We start from the raw sequence: 24,053 nt of genomic DNA on the forward strand, positions 1-24,053 counted from the left end.
ACTGTTGTTTAGTTTAGTAACATTTTCTCACACACAAATATTTCATATGATGTACACTGAGTTTACAAAATGTTATGACCTCCAGCTTTTTCCAGTTAAACAGACAGAATCCAGGTGCCTTCATGGATTTCAACTATTGAATAAGCTTCAATTTTGAAAGAGAGATGCACTACACTAGCCACTAGTCTAAGTGGGTGTTATATACTGTATTCTTAACATTTTGTTCAGTCAGTGTAAAATGTTCCATAATCTAGTTTTGATGTTTCTTAAAAATAACTGAACTTCCACCCTGCCAGGTTTATAACGTCTTCAAAGAAAAGACACATGACTATGTAAACTATGACACACACACAGTTACTCACCTTCTACAACCAGTTCAAAGCTCTGAGATCGTGTGAGGCCGGTCATGGAAACCTTGCATACGTAGACACCTGCATCAGCATAGGTCAACTTGCTAAACTCTGGCTCCTTCACTGCCTTTCCATTCTGAAAACCAGAGTCACAATGTAAGACTGTGTTTTCTAAAGTAAAGTGTACCGGCAACTCTAATTTTAATGTAGTAACAAATATCCAGTGCCATTTTCACTTTTCCAGCTTCTGTCAGAGCCGGCCCTACCAAGAACATCCTATAAATGTATGAATGCAAGATGTCAGTTTCATCTATCCATCTACTTTCTATACCCACTTCTCCTGTTCAGGGTCACAGGAATGTTCATGTCAGAACTGGAAATACAGCAACCATTATGTGAGGCTATCTCTGTATCAGTGTGATGAGGACACTTATCTAATCTTCAGTATTTCATCATTGGCTTTTTCTCATATCTACAGTATATCCCATTTTTGTTGCAGCAATGACCAAGACTCAAGAATCATCTTATCTTACTTTTTCATATGTCTTATACTAGACTATATTAACCCAATATATCAGCTATATCTTACTAAAACTTCCACCTTTGGTTGTAGATAAGCTAAGTTTCCCTTTAAGAACACTAAATCTATCATCCCTTCTATAAACAGAATGTAAACAGTTAGACAAATCCTCTTGTTCTTGCAAACTCTTTCATTTCCTTCTATATTTCGATGCCACTTCTCTCTGATCAATGAACCAACCCCAGCACCATTACCTTTGTCCATGACACTTTAGCATCCCCTGAGGCACTCTTCTCCATCTTCACAGACAAGGCGTCCCCTACTGTCTTTATAACCTTTCCAGTGGGACTCAGACTCAGGTCCAGGTCTGAGAAAACAAGACAGAAAAGGATGGCTCTGTTGAGTTATAATGGTTGGCTGAAGGTAAGCACATTCATTTTAACTAACCAATGTAAGGACTTTAAAACAGGTGTAATGTGTTCTCTCCTTCTGGTCTTGGTCAGCACTCGGGCCGCAGAGTTCTGAATCACAAAGCCTGATATATCTTATTCCTCTGTGCCACACAGCTCCATTGTTACCAAAAAACAATTAAAAACACAAATAAGACATGTCACACCTTTGCACAAGACGTTAAAAAAAAGAACAAAGAAACTGTATATTTGTGAGCCATTGTTAAAGATTTACATCTTCAGTAGGAACCAATGGGCTTGGCGCAGAAAGCCACAGGATAGGGAAATCAGAAAGTATTGAGAGACGGACTAACACATTGTTGGTTTTGGTCTTTTCATGGAATTTGTTGACAATAATAACAATATAGAATATTGCAAGCATTAGTGGTGTGTTTCCCCAGAACATCTTTAAATTTGATATAACATGAAATTGTGGTGCATTCAAGTAATGGTGGCAGATATGAGCTCCCCAGTGAAATATACCATTCACATCAGTCTTGTGAATTATAGTATACTAGTATTTAACAATGATCAGAAAAATCTCTTTTTCATGGGAGACCTAGTCACTATAGCACACCATTATAAAAGCTATAAAGTTGTCATAATTATAAAAACATGTTGTTAAAAGTTAAATAAATCTAATGATTCTAAGACATTTACAAATTTCATCATAAAAGTAAATTTGCTGTGGTATTTTACGAGTGTAAAATACTGCATACTATAAAACTGCTTTTTTTCTTTTCCTAGATTATGTTGCAGTGTTTAATAAAAACACAAATTAACACACTAAGTGCATGTGTGAAAAACCTAATCAGCAGCAATTAAGTTCTACAGGAAATGTCAGTATTGGTGTCTCATTTGGTTAATACATCCAAGTTAATCTCATCCACCATTATTGTTTCCTGTTTATTTCCCATTAAATATAAATAGAGGATTGTGTGCCTGGAAAACATAATTCACCACAATCATACATTGCTCATCCAGTGTGGTTTAAGTAAAGCTTTTCTTCTTTCTGTGAATGTAAGTGAAGCTGGTTTTATACTCCAGAATATATGTGTATTGTTATAAAAGCAAACATTTTTATTTGAGCGCAGGACTTGCTGTTTTTGGGGGTAGTTCAGCATCTAGTTTTGGTGGGAAAAGGGGAAAAAAATCACATAATACAAATAGGTGTTTAGCTGCTAGTCAAAGGACATTTACGGTACAGCCAGCTAGCCAGAGCAACAGCACGAGGGCACTTTCCCTCCAGAAACACACAAACACACAGTCACAAAAATATCTTAAACAATTTTAAATTTAGAGAGCTTGTTGTTCTTTCCTCAGACACAAACTGAATTTAAAAGTTGGGAGCTGACAAATCACTTTGTTTAAAATGTGTGAAATGCACTGAAGCTGCAATATGGGACAAAGGAGGTAAATGTGTCAGACTTATTTTTTATTAGAATGATTGGGCCCAATTGAACTGACATCTTGAAAACACACACCTGGGAAGCAGGGAGTAGATACTTGAGGGAGTGCTGATGAATGCTTTTTGTCTGTGCTACAGTAGGGATTTTCCTGCTTGTTGTGGTACAGTGTTTCACAGCTTTGCATATGTCACTCACAGCTAACAATGATGCTTTGGGAGGCCTCCATTTTCTCGTTGTCAGCCAGCGAGCATTTGTATTCACCCGTAGCCTCTCTGCTGATGCCAGTCAAAGTGTAGTTGTCTGAATTTTCCTCCAGCATTTTCTGGCCCTGGTGGAGAGAGAAGAGGAGGAGGAGGAGGAGGAGGAGGAGAGAGAGAACATAGGTGTGAGCTTCTGTCATTCCAATATAATATCAGCAAAGGAAAGGAAGAAAGAAGGAAGGATGAAGATGGGAGTCATTTTTAAAAAAGGAATGCAATGTACTTGTGGTTCCTAGAGTCTCCAAAAGTAGAATGGGAGCCAGAGCCTTCAGTTATCAAGCTCCTCTCCTGTGGAATCAGATCCCAGTTTGGGTTCGGGAGGAAGACACCATCTCCACATTTAAGAGTAGGCTTAAGACTTTCCTCTTTGATAAAGCTTATAGTTAGGGCTGGCTTGGGTGAGTCCTGAACCATCCCTTAGTTATGCTGCCTAGACTGCCGGGAGACTTCCCATGATGCACCTTTCTCCTCCTCTCCATCTGTATGCATTCTTATCCCATTACTGCATGTTACTAACTCGACATCTTCTCTCCCGTAGTTTTGTGCTTTCTTGTTTGTCTCCTCTCTCCTTCTGTTGCTTTCAGCAGGTATTTCTGCAGACTGGATCTATGATTGCAAGGCACCTTCTGTTCCTGCTCAACAACCACTACTATAAATATTATTATTCATTCAATTTATTTTATTTATATAGTGCCAATTCATAATAGAAGTTATCTCATTGCACTATTACTATATAGTCTTATAACTATTATTATCATTATTATTCCTATTATTTTATTAATATTACCACTACCATTACATTATTATTTTAAAATTGGCATTTGCATTGTGTTAATGTATTCTCTCTCTCTCTCTCTCTCTCTCTCTCTCTCCAAAGCAATAACTCAATAGCAGTGAGTATAAAACTTGAAATTTAACCATCATCACCAAAGTTTGCCTTTTGAATAGTATATTTTCCACTTTCAAGCCAATTGCAAAAAAGCTAATTCAAATTTGTGGTAAGTGGTAATGAGTGTCTAGATGATGACATAATGGCTGAATTCTCAATGATCAACTATTATTTCAGAGCAGACAGCAGTACACTGCTTGAGTTTGGGCTCTGACTGACCTTGATGTAGAAGAAGAAGGAGCTGGGTGGAGGGTTGCCGTCAGCGTGACACTTCAGTGTCACGTTATCTCCTTCTATGATGGACCCCTTGGACATAATCTGGAGGCTAACCTTCTCTGATGGATCTGAGAGGTTCCGTGGAAAAAAATAAGGAAAAAAAAGAAATGGAAGAAAAGAAAGAAAGCATGAGTCTCAAATCTTCATAGACACCTTCCATTGACAAATTCGTAAATCATCTTCACACTGGATCAAGTCAACCATCAAGTAAAACAGATACATACAACAATCAAATAACCTTCCATCACATTTCAAGGGTGACCCTATCAGTCTTTGATCAGCCAAGAGTATAGACCACCCTCCTTACACAGGAATAAACTGGATAAAAGTCGCCTCAGTAACTTACAAATTGGAAATTCCCCCATGAACTTGCTTCTGCCAAGGCCTCCCAAGTTCCCCGCTTTCATTTATTGATCCAAGCCTCCCGCTTCATCTGCTCTTCAAAGTTCAGGGATGTGATCAAGAACACAGAGTGCACTGACTGTAATTCCCTGTTGGAATTCCCCCAAACCCTCACATCCTGAAAAATCCTTTAGCCAACCTCAGCAGAAAGCTCAGCAAGCACATTGTTCACTGCGTTGCCATTATGTGCAGTTTCCAGAGCTTTGTGATAAACTGCCTCTCACAACAAGTTGTTCAATCCTACACACTTACATGTAACTACTCATTCAACTATCTCAAGCTAGCATAGGCTGCGTGACTGTTTCTCATGTGGTGAAGAGAAAAGACTGCCATCCACACACCAAAGCATGGCACTTTTCTTCCCTAGAAGTTATGTCCAATTTCTATACAGCACTGTATTCTTCTTTAATGCATGTATCCTATAAAGAATACACTAAATTCAGTTCATGAAAAGATAAGCCAGATGTCTACATTTGAAACAAGACAGAATGTCCAACCCTGTCTCCTAGAAAGTACATTTGTAAAGTACTAAATTGTTTTCCTAATTACGTTTTGACAATGTAGGATTATGATGATGATGATGAACAATTTTAACTGTTCCACATATAATTGATGCCCTCTCCTAAACCGCCTGAATATGGCCTATGACTCATAAAACAAGCTGTGACAAATCAAAAATAAACATCCTGTCTTACTCTCCTTTCGGGTCATAAAATGACCACCGCCACTACTCAGAGAGAATGCCAATAAAATTTATGACGCTCACTAATTCCCCCTTAGGATGATATCTGGACTTCATCAATAAAGGGAACAAGGAACAAAAAGAATTACTTTGCAATTCAGAGTCAAATGTACATTAATTGATACCATGTTTAATTATTGTTATAAGAAGAATGTGAAGTTTTATTTAAACATGCTGATTTTGACACATGAACTGAGCCAATCCAGAAAGGAGATGTAATTGGAATGTCAAATGTCACACCTCATGTGTGCTTGCTTAGGGGTTGGTTCTTACTCCTTCTTCTACATGCCTCTCAGAGACAAACAAAAGACATTCCTGTGAAGAATATGGACATAACACTGACCTGTATTGATTTTAATTTACTTTCTCATTTGCTGTTGTATATATATATATATATATATATATATATATATATATATATATATATATATATAGAGAGAGAGAGAGAGAGAGAGAGAGAGAGACATATGTGTATTAATAATAACAGATGTAAGACGATTGTCATTTATGACATTTTCCTGGGTTACCAGTCTATTACTCATAGGGATGATATCCTGTTATTCATATAATATGTGTTTACTGTCAGCAACTGATGAGTTTTAACATGGAAGCATTAAATTGGTAACAAACAATTGATTCTTTAGGTAGAAATTAGTACAGGAAAGTAATTAAGACAGAACACATCTGGTGTGGGAGTGAAGTGTCACGCCGATGACATCACATCGCTGCCCCCTCTTACAGAAGACTCTTTGCATCTCTTCAACTTCTCTTCAAGACCTTGAAGACGCGACAACCCCCAAGGCCCATCTTGCTTCAACCTGCCCGGAGAATCAACTGAACACCCAGCCAAGTGGGTGCGCAAGATGTGATGAGAGAGGCCGATTCGCACTGTGGGACCGAAAATGCCTGAAGAAGCCCAAGATCTTGGGAGCTCCACAAGAGTAATCACTGGTCTAACTGCGCATGGGACTGCCCATCCAAACATGCAGAGCTACCCACTCAGGAAAATCTGTGCCTCCCTCACATCTCAACCACCAGGTGAAAACATTACTTTCCTGTGTTATATTTGGATTGAAGCTAATAGGTTACTAAAAGGTAATTTAGCATGAGGCCAGGAATAGAATCTCCCTTCAATATAATCATGATATGGAATTGTAAAATATTTCACAAGTGCTTCCCAAAGCTTCTCTTAGGTAATTTTTGTGTTGTTAGTAGTGATAGAAAATAAAGGCAACGATCTTTATACGTGATGCATTTATAACTTACTTACATTCAGTCACTGTACGTATCTGTTCCTTGCTTTACCTCTTGCTACCTTATTTCTGGTGAATTCCCTCATAAAGCTAATTTGTGCATTATCTCTTGACTGATCAAGAGAAATGGCTTAGTGTAAAACTGAGAAAAATTTGAACTACATGTTAAATGGTGGAGAATGTTAATTAAATTGCTGCTGCTTCATATTCACTACATATTGGTGGAGAATGCAGGCAGAAACACATAGATTTCCTACAACAACATTTCTTTTAGTGAATGAAACAGTACAGTTATGTGCTGCGCTGGAGTTGCAAGGAGGTGTGTGGAAGTGTAGGACTGAGACACCAGAATCCTGGCCTGGCATCTCCACACTATTAGTCTGGAACCTTTTAGTTAATTTTCGATTTCCAAGGAGCGGTATCAACGGGTGCAGACCAAAATGCCTCTGGAGACCTACAACCAATCAGAGCAACAAAACGTGCTGAGCGACACATGCAAGTTAGGGCTGTGCTTGGTCCGTTTAAGCAGGAAAAAAATGGTAGCCTGGTCACAAACTTTCTCAAATAACAGCTAAACAGTACACTAAAATGTGTTTCTGAAAACATTTGAGGAAAAAGGGAATGCAATAACAGAATCTTGAGTCATATTTGACAGTTTGAGTTTACATGTCTACATGTCTTGCAGTGTCCTTGCAACATCTGAGTTCTGGTTGTCCTAACATGAGACAATGTTTACTGTATATACTGTATGTTGTCATTAGCTACCATCAAGCATGGAGTCCTCCACATTTATTGTTTGTGAATACCAGTTGAAGTTGACAAGTTGATTCTGGATTAGATGGCAGAAAAGAGTGGTGTAGCTTTTGTTTTGTTTTTTTGTTGTTTTTTTACAACAACTCTGTGGCTACACTGATGGTGTCTTGGAAGAGTGTCCCCTATGTCAGAGCTTAAGTGTCCCTTTCATTATACACATATATGATGAAATGTTAAATAAATCAAATAAAAGTATTTCAAAAGTTCCTACTGTTCCAAGGCAGTTTCATACTAACTGCATTAAACATCTAACAGCTAGACTTGCTCCTGATTGGCTTCCCTCTCTATAAAATCGTTGCTAGATTTGTCTAATCAGAGCAGTTTGCAGCGTTAAAACTGGAAAGTCACCACTCAGCACAGTCTAATCTGAATTTGGAGAGCTGCTATTGTCAGGCAATCAGCCCAGTATTGAGAGGATTTAATTCTGTTTATTCAATTTAACTAATTCAACTCAGCCTTTAACTGCATTAATAAATAAAAAAATGCTTGAGGAGTGTTATTCTTATTATGAACCATGGTGTATTTGGTGTGTGAATAATTTATGGGGAAGTGGATGCATTTTACATTTGTACATTCTAGACATTCAGCTGTTGCTCTGGAGTGTTGACAGTGAGTGAGCTAGTATGTCTTCAATGTCTTGCTCAAGAACATGCTTAGAGAGTACAAAAGAGTTTTCTTTACAAAAATATACACATTTCTAAATATTTTACATTTCTATAATCTTTGTAGTCACCCTACAGCTTAAACAAAAAATATATTAAGAAAGCTGTTGAACTTGGAATATTGGTTGAAGAAACACTTTTGGAACAGTGAGCGTGCATTCATCCCGTAAGAGAAAGGCTGTACGCCTATGTGGGGAAATATCAATTATATAGCCTAATGCTGTCAGTGATTGAATGAGTTCTGAAAAAATTGTGTGGTTTGTGGAGATTTTTGGTAAAACTTTAAAACTCATTTAGATTATTACTGTTAACATATTTCAAAATATTTCAGGCCAACTTAATAACTATAAATTAATAAATAAATCTAGCTGCTATTTGTATAGATCTTCATTCCTTCCTCCTATATTTTGCACCTCTGAACAGGAACACCTAAAATACATATTGCATGAGACCAAACATACAATTTTCAGCGATGCTTCTTTTTTCCATGCACAAAACCTTGGTGCAGTCCTTTATTACATAAGGACAAAAGCAATTTGACTGTTTAGCGCCTTAAAAAGAGCTGCAAATCCTTAAGAAATATCCCCCCAGTGTCAAGTCATTAAACCACCAACTAAGCAAGTATCAAAACTACTTGGAGGTGTAACTCTACCTTAAACCACTCAATATTCTTGACAACCTACTGTATGTGGGGAGGTAGAACGGTGTAATACAATTATGGAGGCTGATGGCGGCGCTGTATTCAACTCACAGTGAATGGGAAAGGGTTCCAGGTCAGTCTCCTGATTGATCAGCTCATGTGTGGACACACAGGCAAAGACTGCGCCAATGTCCTCCTTGGTGGCTGCATACTGGAGGGTGGAGGAGGTGGTGGATAGGCCTGTGGCTGGATCCAATTTCATGCTGGGGGTGATCACAATGGCTGCAGAGGAACGGATGGACAAGCAGATGATTAGATTCAACTTAGTACAAGTACTGAGACAACAAAATACAGTTTAAAGCATATGTGGGGCAGGTAAGAGAATGTACAGTAGTGTGGCAGTAGTAAGTATATGGTAGATGATAGCAGATGACAACCACACACACAAACAAACACAAGTACAAAACATAGTTAGTGCTGCACTTGTAACATTCAGCCACAGGTTAAACAGTATTGCAAACTGTTTTCTTTGGTTTAGCTGCAAAACCAGATGGGTTGGGTTTATTGTATCAAACCAGTCCAGATGATGGGAAGTTAGTAATCACAGAAAAGTCTTGAAGTCTAAGTTGCCTACTAGGAATAGTTGTGTTTCTCGTTACTGACAGGTACTCACTGACTGCTCCTAGATAGGATCAAACAAACTCCAAACTGGTTTACATACTGTTTACTGTTTACAAAAGTCATATGCAGTATCATATTCCTGCATCCTTCAGTGACAAGTAAACAACAATGAATGATGTATTTCTATTGTCTACTGTTAGGCTGAGGTCCTTCAACATCTGCTGGACAATGCTGAAGATGTTTTATGAGTCTGTGGTGGCCAGTGCTATCCTGTATGCTGTTGCATGCTGGGGCAGCAGGCTGAGGGTCGCGGACGCCAACAGACATTCCTGTCTGTGGCCATCAAACTCTTTAACTCCTCCCTCTAAGTGTCAGTCTGTATGACCCTAGGTCACTAAACTGGACATTGATCATTACATCTCCGCCATACTTGAATAATTGTGCAATATTCTGTGTAATACTCATGTGCAATATTTAGTTTTCCCCTGTTAGTTTTTCCTATTTATTGATATTGATATTATATATCTCCATTACTGCTGTGCAATATCTTAATAATCTCAATAAGCTACACTTAACTCAACAGTACATGCACCACTACTTATTACTTATATTATTACATTGTATTATTATACTGTATTATCATCATCAACCGGTAAACCCACTTGGTACTTCACACTTATTTTATCTTATACTTATACCCACCTGGTACTTAATTTATTTTCTGACCTGTTTTTCTAGTGTATTGTATTATATTTTTTGCTAGTACTTTCTCCTGTGTGCACTGACGTAAAGGCGAGCTGCTGTAACAAAGAGTTTCCCTTCGGGGATCAATAAAGTATTTTTGATTCTGATTTCTGGTTCTGATCTGTTAGCTATTGTCTTGGGTAAATAAGATACTCTGAGAGGTTTCATTTTCACTCTGCTGTCACTGTACAAAAATACCTTCTGGCCCTAAGGGGGATCTCCGTATGACAGCATCTTGTGTGGATACAGTGGGATACAAACGGGTGTGACTGTTGAATAGTTTCTGGGTGTGTCAGCAAATATGCGATACGTTACCTTTCCCATCGGCTACCAAGGGTTTTCCATTCTTTTTCCATGTAAGAGTAGCTGCAGGGTTGGCATCTGCCGCAACACATGTTCCCAGCTGAACAAAACAGAAAAGGGAACAGATTCAATTATTTAAATTTATCTGGTTTCATCAGTATCCACTGTCAGTATGGAAGTGAAGTTCGCTATTTATTAACTGAACAATATGAAAATGCCCTTAACCTGAATTGATTCTAATGCAAACATTTTGACACGAGTACAACAATATGATATTATCCTGTGTTTTTAATGTGGAGGTTTCTGTTTTTACATTAACAGTGGCTGGTGTAACGACGTGACAGTGATTCAACAGCACTGTTCTCCTGATCTGGAATATTTTTTCATCAACTGCAAACCCTTCTACTCCCCCCGTGAGTTTGTTTAATTCATTGTGGTCGGAGTTTACATTCCACCGCAGGCCAACGTGCAGGACACACAGCGCATGCTCGCCGACCAGATACGGTGTGTGGAGCGAAGAAACCTTAGTTATCATCCTTGGTGACTATAACAAGGGTATTCTCAGCCATGAACTCCCCAAATACAGACAGTTTATTAAATGTCCGACCAGAGAGGAGAATATTCTGGATCACTGTTACACTACAGTAAGCAGTGCCTGTCACACCATCCCCTGTGCTGCACTGGGACACTCTGACGTCATGGTCCACCTGATTCCTGCATACAGGCATGCTTCGGGCATGCTTGGACTGTATGCTGTATGCTTGGGATGTTTTTAGGACTGCTACCAACAGTCTGGATGAGTTCATGGAGGCTGTGACGTCATACATCAGTTTCTGTGAGGACTGCTGTGTATCATCACGCACCAGGGTGAGTTACAACAACGACAAACCCTGGTTCATAGCTAAACTCAGACAGCTAAGGTTGGAAAAGGAAGAGGCGTTCAGGAGTGGAGACAGGGACAGATTTAAGGAGTCAGTAAAGTACAGGTTTAGCTGGTATTCAGAGAGACTACACCACCAGTTCTCAGCTAACGACTCTACTTCTGTCTGGAGGGGGCTCAGACAGATCACCAACTACAAACCTAAGGCCCCCCCACTCCATTAACAACTTATGCCTGGTAAACCAACTGTTGAACTGAGTTCTACTGTCGATTTGAAAGACAATGGGACAGTCCTGACACCATCTCCCGCGACCCCATCCACCGGCTTCAGCCCACCACCTCCCTCACCTCAGCAGGGGCCTGAGTCTGCTTCAAATCATCCCCGTCCTAAAAAAAAAAAAAAAACAAGGACCACAGGACCCATCGCCCTGACCTCTATGGTAATGAAGTCTTTTGAGTGCCTTGTGTTGTACCACCTCAAGGCCATCACAGACCCACTCCTGGATACCCTGCAGTTCACCTACAGAGCGATAGATGATGCAGTAAACATGGCCCCCCACTTCATCCTCCAGCACCTGGACTCCTCAGGAACCTACACCAGGATCCTGTTTATGGATTTCATCTCTGCCTTCAACACCAACATCCCAGCTCTGCTACAAGACAAGCTCTACCAGCTGAGTGTGCCTGACTCCACCTGCAGGTGGATCACAGACTTCCTGTCTGACATGAGGCAGAACATGAGGCTGGGGAATCATGTCTCTGACTCTCAAACCATCAGCACTGGTTCCCCCCAAGGCTGCAGTCTTTCCCCTATGCTCTTCTCCCTGTAAACTAACAGCTGCACCTGCAGTCACCAGTCCATCAAGCTCCTCAAGTTTGCAGACAACACTACCCTCAATGGGCTCATCTCTGATGAGAATGAGTCTGTCTACAGGTGGGAGATTGACCACCTGGTGAACTGACGCAGGTCAACGCTCTAAAGACAGTGGTGATGGTTGTGGATTCCAGAAAGAGCCCAGTCCCACCCGTCCCCATCACCCTGTGTGACTCCCCTGTTGACACTATGGAGTCCTTCCGCTTCCTGGGCACCATCATCACTCAGGACCTCAAGAAAGCCCAGCAGAGGATATACTTCCTGTGGCAGCTGAAGAAATTCAACCTGACAAAGACAATGATGGTGCACTTCTACACTGCCATTATTGAGTCCATCCTCACCTCCTCCATCGCAATCTGGTACGCTGCTGCCACTGCCAAGGACATGGGCAGACTGCAGCATATCATTCGCTCCACTGAGAAGGTGATTGGCTGCAATCTACCTTCCCTCCAGGACCTGTATGCCTCCAGGACCCTGAGGTGAGCAGTAAAGACTGTGGCTAACCCCTCCCACCCCAGACAAAACTGTTTCAGACACTCCCCTCCAGCAGGAGGCTGCGGTCCATCTGGATCAAAACCTCACACCACAAAAACAGTTTCTTTCCATCTGCAGCTGGCTGAAGGAGGATGTTTAATAAATTACTAAAACTTTATTTAAGCTTTAAAGCTAATAGGACTGTTAACGGCACACCAACTGAGCTAACTAGCTAACGGCAGCTAAGTTACAGTTAGCAGCAGTTGGCAGTTACTTTAGCAACAAGTAAAGATATCTGTCCATCAGGAAATTCCGTAAATCACAAAGAGTTGATGCAGAGCAGCTGGAGGACATCAGAGGGAAAACCAGAAAATATTTTCTCCGTAAAATATAATCCAGTTTCACCAAAATCAGTGAATAAAGTTATAAAAGTTGTGTGTTTTTGTATAGGAAATCAGTGAGGCCCAGCCCCCAGAAACACTCCACTCCATCTATTGTTTCTCCAACCTAATTCTTGTCTCTTTTGTGGTCTGATAAACAGTAAATTGACGTGATAGTGAGCTGATGTAACAAAAGAGTTTTCCCTCGGGGATCAATACAGCATTTCTGATCTGAATCTGAAATTGTTTTATTAGTTTGTAGTTTATATGTTTTTTTACGATGATCGCTCGTCCATGACTGAGCAGTTGAAAATGCCAGTAAGTGGAGAGTGATTGTGAGTGTCTTAAAATGCAGTGCACAGTGGAGCGCTCTTGTTCTGAAGCAGAGCACAGGGCAGAAAGTGATTCAAGTAATTGTTGAGTTGTTGGCATTGATCAACAACTCTGTGAAATCCCTGCAGATATATTATGACCATTATGTGATGTGGAGCAGGAAAAATCAGGAGCTTATTGCGCCTTGAAGAAAGAAGTGTGTGTGAATGCATGTGTGCGAATGTATGTACATGCATTGCGGCTTTCAGCTCAAAGCACAGACTTCTATGCAGGTACGATGTTTAGCTCTCTCAAATCAACCGGATAACAACCCTAACTTCTTCCAAATGCATTATCCCCCATCACATTCAATGGAAAAAGAAAACCTTAGTCTACGTTCTGTCACTTTCAGTCAATTAGCCTGGCCAAAGCACCAAAAAGGAGAATCTGTCTGATGCTGGCAAACCACAAAGTAGAAAGCCACCGCAAATCACACACACACACACACACACACACACACACACACACACACACACACACACACAGACACACACACACACAGACACACACTCGTTATGATCAGAAATATAACACAGAAATGTTTCACTTATAATTTCAGAAAGGCCATTAATTTATCTTGCTTGAAATACTAAATATCACTTGGCATAATGTATACTATGTCAGATTCCTATCTGTAAACTAGGGTCATAACTAACGGATATTTTCATTATTAAGTATGATTTAGCATTGATAAGCAATATATAAACATTTAATAAATAGTTTATAACACACTATAATGTAGTTGTAAGCAGATATAAGTGTAGAAGTGTAAATGTCCACAACTAACTAACTCCTCCTGTGGAAGCTGGTGTATAAACAGATAATGAATGAAAAAATAGTAAAACAAGTTATATGTCTTCATAGGGGAAGTTATAATTGTTGGCATTTGAAAATGTCTTTATATCAACAACTACATTATAGTGTGTTATAAACCATTTATTAAATGTTTATATACTGCTTAAAAATGCTAAATATGTAGGGTTAAAGTAAAGTGTGTCCAAAAATAATGATGTGCTTATTTGTTCTGATTAACAGTCCAAAAATCCAAAGGTTTTCAATTTACAATGATACGTAAACCTTTGCATTTAAGAAGCAGCAAATGATTGGTATTTTTACCTGAAAAGTACCTGAAAGGTTAACTGATCATCAAAATTGTAATGGACTTCATTTATGTGACTAATTAACTGACTAATCACTTCAGCTCTAGGGTAAACCTTATCCTGCATATGAAGAGCAAAACTGAATATAGTTCGAGTTACCATCTATGTCATCCCCAAACTGGTATCATGTATGACTTTGATGTCAGCTTACTGTACTTTCGCTTTCACAATCTAGATCACTCTGTCCTTGCAGAGTACTGCAGGTACTACCCACCTGATACTGATTTTCAAGATCAAAAATTGGTACAGTAAGTGCTTTCTCATTTATAAAGCATCTGGCATTAATTCAGCAGCATGGCTTACTTTATGAAAAACTACACATGGGCTGACTGTTGCGAGCAAACGGAAAAGTGACCTCAGCTATTCCATGGCTGAGACAGTTCAGGCTGAATTCTCAACCACTAAACATGACACTTTCCTCTAATTTGGAGTTCCATTTGAGTATGAAGCAACCGTGCCCTCCGTCATCCCTCTTGCAAGTTATCAAAACTCCCACTTTCCCACTCATATTCCCTACATCTCTCCCTGTCTCTCTCCTCTCCCTACAAAATGTTCAGTACAAAAGCTGATCAATAGCACCTGATTGTTTAGGTGAGAATACCAATAGAAGCACCAGTACTCACTTGATCCATTATAAATGTGTATATGCTGCATGTGGTAGAAGAAATATGCATTGCTTGCTAAAGAGAGGAGGCAGATGATCGCCGTGAATGTGCTGCCCACAGCTTTTCACAAGTTTTCTCTTTTTTTCCAACAGATACTCATACTAGAGTGAATTTGGAGTGTGTGTGTTCTCTCTCTCTCTCAAAACTTAACACAGCAGCGGCGGAGGGCCGCCCACCATTGAGTCTGGTTCTGCTCGAGGTTTCTGCCTCTTAAAGGAAGTTTTTCCTTGCCACTGTCGCCAAATGCTTGCTCATGGTGGGATTTGTTGGGTCTCTGTAAATAATATTATAAAGAGTACGGTCTAGACCTGCTCTATAGGAAAAGCGCAATGAGATAACTTCTGTTATGAATTGGCGCTATATAAATAAAACTGAATTGAATTGAAGTGTATTCAGGGAATGAAAATAAACAGCAAAATAAGGAGATAAATTCTTGCAGGAGTGGGTGTTTAATCAAAGTAAGTTCGGATTTGAAACATACGCATTGCTCTTAAAGCCCAGAGACACATTTGTGCATATGCTGTCACAATCTGACGTTTGTTGTGGTTTTTCATGTCAGTATTCTCCGATAAAAGCATTTGAATAGCAACCACACAAGACATTTTGATACTGAGTTCAGTCGTCTTTCACCACAGCATTACTTTCACTGCAGCTGAATCACAAATCTCCTATCAACTACACCTGGCACAGTCATAGAGCTCCTTTGGAAAATTAACTGCATAAGCACTGATATATCACAACTCGGGTCAAGGTTCTGAGCCTTGGTGGTGTTTTCACAAATGCTCCAATGTCCAATAACCGCTTTTCTACGTGAAAACACTGCATTAATGAGCTATGATGTCCAAAAATCCAATCCAGGAGACAGTCTGCAAATATGGTTGTTGTGAAAAGAACAGTGTGAATTTGGCTGTTTCTCACAGGGAATAAAACACAGTTTAGTGTCTATCAAATCTCAAATTTCTGAGTGTCCTTGAATGCACCAACTACAGCACCATATGACAGTAACGTAACTTAAACCAAAATAGAAAGGTGACAAGTGGTTCACTGCAATGTGTTTCCTCTCTCAATAGAGTTTAAGCATCATGTTGATTTTTATGCAGTACCATGCTGGAATAAATTAAAACCAGTATCTGGAAATAAGAAATTAATCAACTGGCATGCTACTAATAATGTCATGTAAACACAAACTGTAGTTAAGATTAAAACAAATACAGAAGTGTAAAATCTCACACAAAATCTTGTTTTTTACTTTTTCTTTTTTGTCTTCTTGACTTCCACTAATGCCCAGGCTGCTTGGACTTATTATCCAACATGTCGGCTTCCTGTGTGCATGAGCCAGGGACCACAGTGGCAACTCATGCAATACTTTCAAATGGTTTTCATGACACGTGTGGAGTGGTATTCACCATGTACCAAAGATAGTCATTTATGATACATTCAGTACATAATTCTACAGGTAACGCAATTCATGAAAAAATTACTTCAGCCTACACACACATTTACGTGTGCAGAATTCATGTGGTGTGATGGGACAGGTTCACACTTCCAGTGTACAGACCACTAAAATGTAAAGGCTGTAGTATTTCTTACCGTTATTGGTTTCTCCTTCTGCAATACTTCAGATTTGTCCATAATCAGAACTGATGATGGTTTCTCTGCAAACACAAAAAGAGAGAATCAGGTCTTGGAATCACAAAAGTGTGGTTTGTGGAGAATTTGCATAAAGTTCTTCAGATTTCCTTCATTTCTTCATACTGTCAATAATTTCTAAACTTATCTACAGAATTGAAGGGCACAGTGAGAACAAACACAAACATTTCACTGACACCGTTCAGCAACTGGCAAGTAGACAGCCCAGTTCACTTGTACTGTAAAGGCTTAGCTGCAAACATTCATTGTTAATAATTCAATTCAATTTTATTTATATAGCGCCAGTTTATAACAGAAGTTATCTCATTGCACTTTTCCTATAGAGCAGGTCAAGACCGTATTTATATTTTTTACATTGTAAAAATTACACATACATACACATATACATATATACATACATACATACACATATATACATGCACACACACACCCACACACATTCATTCATTCAAGCTATAGGATATATTATAACTTTCCCCCTGTTAACTACAATTTAATACTCTCTCTAAGGCCTATTGAGCTAATCTCTTCATGGCCTATTTCATGCTTGGGTTTGCAAAGCCCATTAGCAGGTGATACATGGGCAGTTTTGAGGAGTGAAATTCCGATTCAGAACCGTATATCTTAAGGCACAGGAGAAAACTAAATGGATAAAACCACAACGGGTAACACTGACTTTTAATGCAATTAAAACCAAGCTACTTGTTAGCAAAACTGAAAGAGGACTAAATACTGTGTGTGCACAAGGTAATTTTGCAGGTTGCATTAAATAGAAAAAAAACATCTATTTAATCTATTAACGTAATATATATTCAGGTGCAGTCATGAAAGATGGTAATTTCATTTTACAAAAGTGACATGATGGTCTCTATAGCCCTTTTCAGTCATGGAATATGTAACATTGCTGGCTTCATCTATCTGTTTAAGTAAAGGATTTCTGATTATTATAGGTGTATTTTATGGTTTTATTCAGACATGTCAGGACTGTTATGGAAAAAAAACACACACACTGGCACTTGGCACTTCATGCGAGACCGGGAGCAGTGTCACTGTGAGAACAGCGGTAGTATATAATATTATGATATAAGAAGAGTATTTTCTGTTTCTTTCTGATTTTAGAACTTGTTTTGCAGTTGGAAGCCTTAATTGATGACCATTGTGAGGGTGCAGGATGGCCACCCCGTTTCTCATAATGAAACTTTTAATAAATCAACAGTGCACAAACATAAAATGAAGTTGGACTCTCATTTCATTCCTATTCCTAATCCTGCTGTGATTATTACTGTAACTAGGTATTTGATTGTTTTTTTGTTTTTACCTCTTTTGGGAAAAAAATTTGATGACATCAGTTACATCTCCTTAATGTAAAATTGGCTCATTGCAGTGTTTCATTTTCTTTGAGCACAGGAGACGAAAAATAAGTTTGACATTTATTACAGTGATCTCAGTGTATTTAACCTTGTGCTGCTGTAGTCTTTACATGAATCTGATGGCATTCAATTCAGATTTATGCAGTGTTAAAAGTGTAACAGAAATGTTACAGGTTCGACCTCATCAGATTGTCATTGTGACTTTTATGTAAAAGCTTTTATGTAACAGCTCACTAATGGCATTGAACCTCCAAGTGATAGAGATGGGGCCAACATGTAAAATAGCTAGAACATTTATTTAACAAGGAGCCTGTTGACAGGGACTTTTGTTTCTGTTTGGTTTAAGAGAAAAAACACTTTAGGCTACAGTAACAATAAGAATTCCCATATAAAAATTGCAATCTTGTTACCTGTCACTAAGTAGAATGATTATATATTGATGTTGATAGCGCAGAAACACCACAGCAACAAGTGCTTAGCATGAAAGATGATTACCCCATCAAAAAAAGATAATTTAAGATTCATTCAATTGAGTTGCAAGGATAAACATTGTTTTAGTGTTTTGCGTCAATATTGAGCTTACTGTAAACAACGACAGAGACGGGGAACTCCATGAGGTTGGTGTCTGACACAACCATGCAGGTGAAGGTCTTTTGGTCTTTGAGTGAGGCCTGAGTGATGAGAAGGCTGAACTTGTCATCGATGCTGACTCGCTGGGCATAATGGTCTGTGGCCTGAACCGTGGCCTGGTCGTTGCGGGCCTGTTTGATCAACAGATCGCCAGGAGTGCCATCGTCTTTTTCCTGAAGTGTGACAAGACACCGAAAAGAGTGATTTTGTAAATCTGTACATCACAGTTCCTCATTCCGCAATCATAATTACAGTTTACTTAAACAGAGATGTACAAAAATGTAACCATCTTGGACACAGTATAAAACATGGCATTCAAAAAACAAACATTCAGCAAAAGAATATCTAACTGAGATCATTCAAAGTTGTAACACCATGAAAAATGAATTTTAATTAGAAGAGGTACACATTGCCAAGTCACATTGTCTCTTGCAATATTAGTAGATTCAGCATGACAGATCATAATTTTTTTATCACTGATATTGTCTAACATCAGGGATAATGAAGAACCATATTTACTTGACATCTTATATTACAATAATATCACAACTAAATCAATTTCTTTCAAAATTGTATTGAGGACACAAGATTTTAAACCTCAAGTAGTTCAAGTTATCTCTTGAACGGATTCTCACTGAAGTTACATGAAGAATTTTAGCATTTTTTCAGCACCTGCACCTATAAGAGGGATGGGAACCAGACAGAAAATTAAGAAGATGCTGGAGGCAAATGAAGAATCAAAGACACACCTCTGCACTTTCCCTCCACTGCAGATTTAGCATTAAATTTCTACATTTTTACACAAAAACATATATTACTTGAATGTCCTTTGAATGCAAAATCACTGATTTTAGACTACACCACAACAGCATTTAACCACAACAGGATTAAAAAAGAGAATACCTTTAGGGCTCAATTAATCTGCAGATCATTTTTTTTTGATTAATCAATTGGTCTATGAAATGTCGAATAATTATTTAAAAATCCCAATCACAACTGCCTAGAGTCCAAGGTGATGTCTTCAAATGTCTGACCAAAAGTCCAGAACCAAAGGATATTCCGTTTCCAATGATATATGACTATATAATGCATCAAATCCTCCTAATTAAGTAAGCTGGCACCAGAGAAATTGCAAGAAAATGAAGTAGTGAACAAGAACATTCAAAAGAACACAAACAAAAACAGAATCAACACAACTACACAATAAACAAGGAATTAGTAAAAACAAGTAACAAGAATCATTTATTCTCATTTATTCATGTATTTATTTTCTTACCATCCCATCGGTTGATATTTCTGTGTATTTCAGTACTTCTCATACTATAAAGCTCAAAAATGCAGAATCTGTCATTTGAAAGTGTGCAAAAGTCTTTAGATTTCCTAATTCTTCTGCATTCAGTAAACCCGAAACACTGTTTCATAGCATCTACTTACGTATTTCCACTTGATGAACATCAGATCCTCTGGTGCCAGAGCTCCACCGTTACATGGTATAACAATGGTCTCTCCATATAAGGCAGTCACGCTTTCTGTACCCCACACTGCAACACAAAAGGCAACACACTGTTACTATTATTAAAAATACACTGTACTATCACAAGACCCACTGAAGAGAGCACTCTGGGCAGATGAAGTGAGCAATATGTGCTCTCCCATGCTTATACTGTTATGGTGTGCTTGCGCACATCAAACCCCAAATATTCCAGCAGAGCTGTGTTACAGTCAAAGGGTGTTAAGAATGCCTGAGATCATAGGAAACCCAGCAAAAAAATGAATAAATACAAGTGCTTGTGGGATTCACACTTTTATCTGATGAGGAGAAACCCGATGTCTGAGATCGCTTGATCTGCAGCCTTTAATCAGTGGGGCAGGAAGAACAGAAGAGTAAAACTAAATATATGGCTCTCTATCCCTATGATCCCAGAGTTTTCAGACACCCTGAAGGAGACTGTGGTTAGACTGGGTAACTCCTCCCAAGTATAAATGTCTAGAAATGGATGGGTGTGAACAAAGTGAATAAAGCTACAACACACTATGATGTCACTCCAAATGTCGTGACACCACATTTCAAGGATGCCTCCCATTAAATTCGATGGCAGAGGTGTGAGACGTAGGGCTCAGAGGGACAAGCTCAGTGCTCTTTGTGCAATGCCAACGCAAAACCATTTCCTCTGTCCACAAAAATGAGGGTGCACTGAGGTGGAGTAGTTGCTATGGCTGCACAGCCCAGTCATGTGCAACGTGGGAGGAGTGAGAAAAGGGGTGGAGAGAAGATGGATGGTTGGAGGTCAGAGCAAAGTGGCAGGATACTAAGGTCTTCAAGCTCCAACTCTTTCTCTTTGAGCTTTTAGCTAAACAGGCAAAACAAGAAGCAGTTCAGATTCTGGTCATTCCGGAGTGATGAAGCCAGCAGTGCAGCTGCTAACTGAAGTGGCTGCTTTAGCTTTACCCAAGCCTTTCATACTTCCTCAGCTCCGAGCTGACTTTTACTGATATCATATCTTTAGAACACAACAACACAAGTATCAGCTTCTATTCCAAGTTGATACTGTGGACAGTAATCTAGTAAAATATTAAAACAATCCATGAATAACAAATCACAATGTTTCAATTAAAAAGCATAAAGTCATTTTTCTCTATCATTATTAACAAAGATTTTAAAAACATGGCCAATTTTCTAGTTCACCTAATCAGTGCTAAGGAAAACACATGCATAGCTCCAATCATTAAATGTTTTCCACCAACAGTACCATCTCATTATTGAAAGTGTTGAGGTTTTAACACTTAAGACCAAAACTTCAGGCCGCTTTACACTTTTTCCCTTGAAGACAATTTGGTGAACTGGCTTGGACACCTTAAGTGAAGAAAAGCAATGATAATGAAACGTGTTGATGCAAAAATACATGCATACATACATATTGCCTGTAACCCACTGTTGGTCCTACTCAGCTGTGAACAATTACATTTTTTGTTGATATACTGTATCTCCATCTGAGTTTGTTTGTTTGAGTTTGCATCCCAACATTACTCCAGTAGTGATTATATCACACATTCACCAATTATGATATTTGAAATCTGTCAGCGTTTAGTTATGTTAAAGTGAGCATATGACCTTCTTTATCCTGCAAGATTTTGTCAAATTGTACTACATTCTTCCCTTCCATATGATATAATAAGCAATGGGATTTTTGACTTGTGGTTCTGTTTATTCACAAGCAGAGAACATCCAGCATTGTTTGGATGTCTAAAAAATACATGAATTTTGTGAACTTCCAATAATCACAAAGCTTCATTGATTTTTTTTATTTTTCAAGGAAATCACAGACAAAGCTGCTTTCAAATTAAAGCAACCGTGTATATAATGCGCAACACTAGTTGTGGTTTAATGAAGACGTCTATGAAAAAAGCTGCATGTTTTCTCTGGTAATGCAAGACACATGGGAATTCAGCTCAAATGTATCATCTTTGAACACATAACAGTTATGGAGAAGTAAACAAACTGTCTCGGTGAATTCGAGCTGGATGGCCAATTATGAGAATCTGTGTGCCTGAAAACATCAGAGTGCAAAGAACTAAAGTGGTACCAAAAAAACCATAACTTCTCTAATTTTAGGAGGTATGACAACTTGGTTGGTGTCCCTGCCGAGTTTCTTGTCACCAGATTTCGCATTTATACAAAGGTCACAGTTTCAGTGACCTACAGAAAATAGAAATGAGAATCAGTGTTAAAATTGTCAAAAACGAAATGACTATAAGCGTGAATATAGTTGGCCAGTGTGCTGAAGACTTTGTGCTTTACTTTGAAATGGATTTCCTTATGAGCAAATCCCAGCCGCAGGACCCCCAAAAGCCTGTTTGCTTTTTAATTGTTGTTTAGCTGACTTAAATCATAGGCCATTGTACTGTTGTAAATAAAGAACTGATAAAATATATCTGACATACCATGCATAAACCTAGAGATTATTCTATGAGAAAATTAACACTATACATTTGTTCTAGTCTGCTATGGTGCCTCATACACACACAAAAAAGGTAGATTCTTGGACAGACCCAGTTATAATATTAAATCCAAGGTGTTTGCTGCTAGCATGTTCCTTGTCAGGGCTGCAGCATGGTATGCATGGTAGACAAACAGTGGCAACAAAAATGGTTACCTAAGAATCCAAAGCAAACAGTGCAGCCAGGCCTTTCTGCCAGCTCATATTAGCCTGTAAACATGCACCCTTTCACATGTTCTCATTAGAAACACTTACCAATAGGTTTTATTGAGCTGCAACACCACAATAAATCTGTACCAAACCTCACTGTAGTTCTGAGCATGTTTTGTACTAAATTTACTCATTTCATTCTTCATTCTTTTTTAATAAGTGTTTAATCCTTTTCAGGGTCATTTTTATTACTTTTACCCTCAGAAATCAATGTTACCAATCTAAGAGGAAATACTTGAGTATATGTTTGTGTGCTTGATCTCTCCAGGTACAACCCATAAGTCATCCAGTAACTGCAGTGTTGGATCAACAAAAGAGCTTTGTAAGGGAGCCAGAAGCTGCACTAAGCAGAGCATTGTTCACACAGATGGGAAAGAAGTAATAGCACATTAGACTCTCTGATTAAGAGCTGAAAATAGCAGAGATGGCAAAGCAGAGAAATGTGTGTGGCCTACCTCATTGTGTTTCAAATTACGGGTTTTGACCTACTGGCATGTGTATTGCAGCCGAAAAGAGGCAAAAGGTTCACATAAGTTGGTCGAGTGTTGGAGTTTCCCCATTAGCCATTGTTCTTTCAAAATTAATAGGCGTGTGAGTATCGCGAGAACCGGACAACGGAGGTGAGATTGAACATGACGATGCCCTGTTTCCAGCTGTAGGTAGCAAGACTAACACAGACATTTCAAGAAAATTCCACTGATTAAAATAAACATCATAGACAAAATTTTTGTTGGACTAATCTCCTGTGGTCTACGCAGAACGGATTATCCTCACACGCAGCACATGCACCAAACCTTCCAAAAGAAAAAAAACAAGATTCATCCACAGACAGAGGACCTACAGACCACAGAGCTCGAGGTTAGTGTCCTGTCCAGTGTTAATAAAAAACTTCTCGTGTCACTTCACAAAGAAATAAAAGAGATTGTCTGGTATTCCTGAAACTGCACTCGACAACCCTGAGACAAAGATTAAAGACTTCATGAAAACTCTGCAATCTCATCTCCTCTTTCTTGCCCCCCCTCCTTTGCCACTCTCCCCTCCCTACTGCTCCTTTTCC

At 38.9% G+C, this 24,053-nt stretch overlaps 1 protein-coding gene across 2 annotated transcripts in view; it reads right to left on the reverse strand.

The window, feature by feature from the left end:
- alcama (activated leukocyte cell adhesion molecule a) overlaps positions 1–24,053 on the reverse strand; it is an 82,710-nt gene that overhangs the window by 12,120 nt on the left and 46,537 nt on the right. For both annotated transcript variants that reach the window (XM_044222865.1, XM_044222864.1), the window contains exons 2-10: positions 20,223–20,329; positions 18,742–18,961; positions 16,729–16,793; positions 10,346–10,433; positions 8,777–8,947; positions 4,097–4,221; positions 2,924–3,056; positions 1,125–1,237; positions 363–486 (exon numbers count right to left, since the gene is read on the reverse strand). In XM_044222865.1, the coding sequence (XP_044078800.1) occupies positions 363–486; positions 1,125–1,237; positions 2,924–3,056; positions 4,097–4,221; positions 8,777–8,947; positions 10,346–10,433; positions 16,729–16,793; positions 18,742–18,961; positions 20,223–20,329 (1,146 nt within the window). The remainder of the gene's footprint in view (positions 1–362; positions 487–1,124; positions 1,238–2,923; positions 3,057–4,096; positions 4,222–8,776; positions 8,948–10,345; positions 10,434–16,728; positions 16,794–18,741; positions 18,962–20,222; positions 20,330–24,053) is intronic.

Source organism: Siniperca chuatsi, linkage group LG14, assembly GCF_020085105.1.
Source record: "Siniperca chuatsi isolate FFG_IHB_CAS linkage group LG14, ASM2008510v1, whole genome shotgun sequence".
In the NCBI taxonomy this organism is placed as follows: domain Eukaryota; kingdom Metazoa; phylum Chordata; class Actinopteri; order Centrarchiformes; family Sinipercidae; genus Siniperca; species Siniperca chuatsi.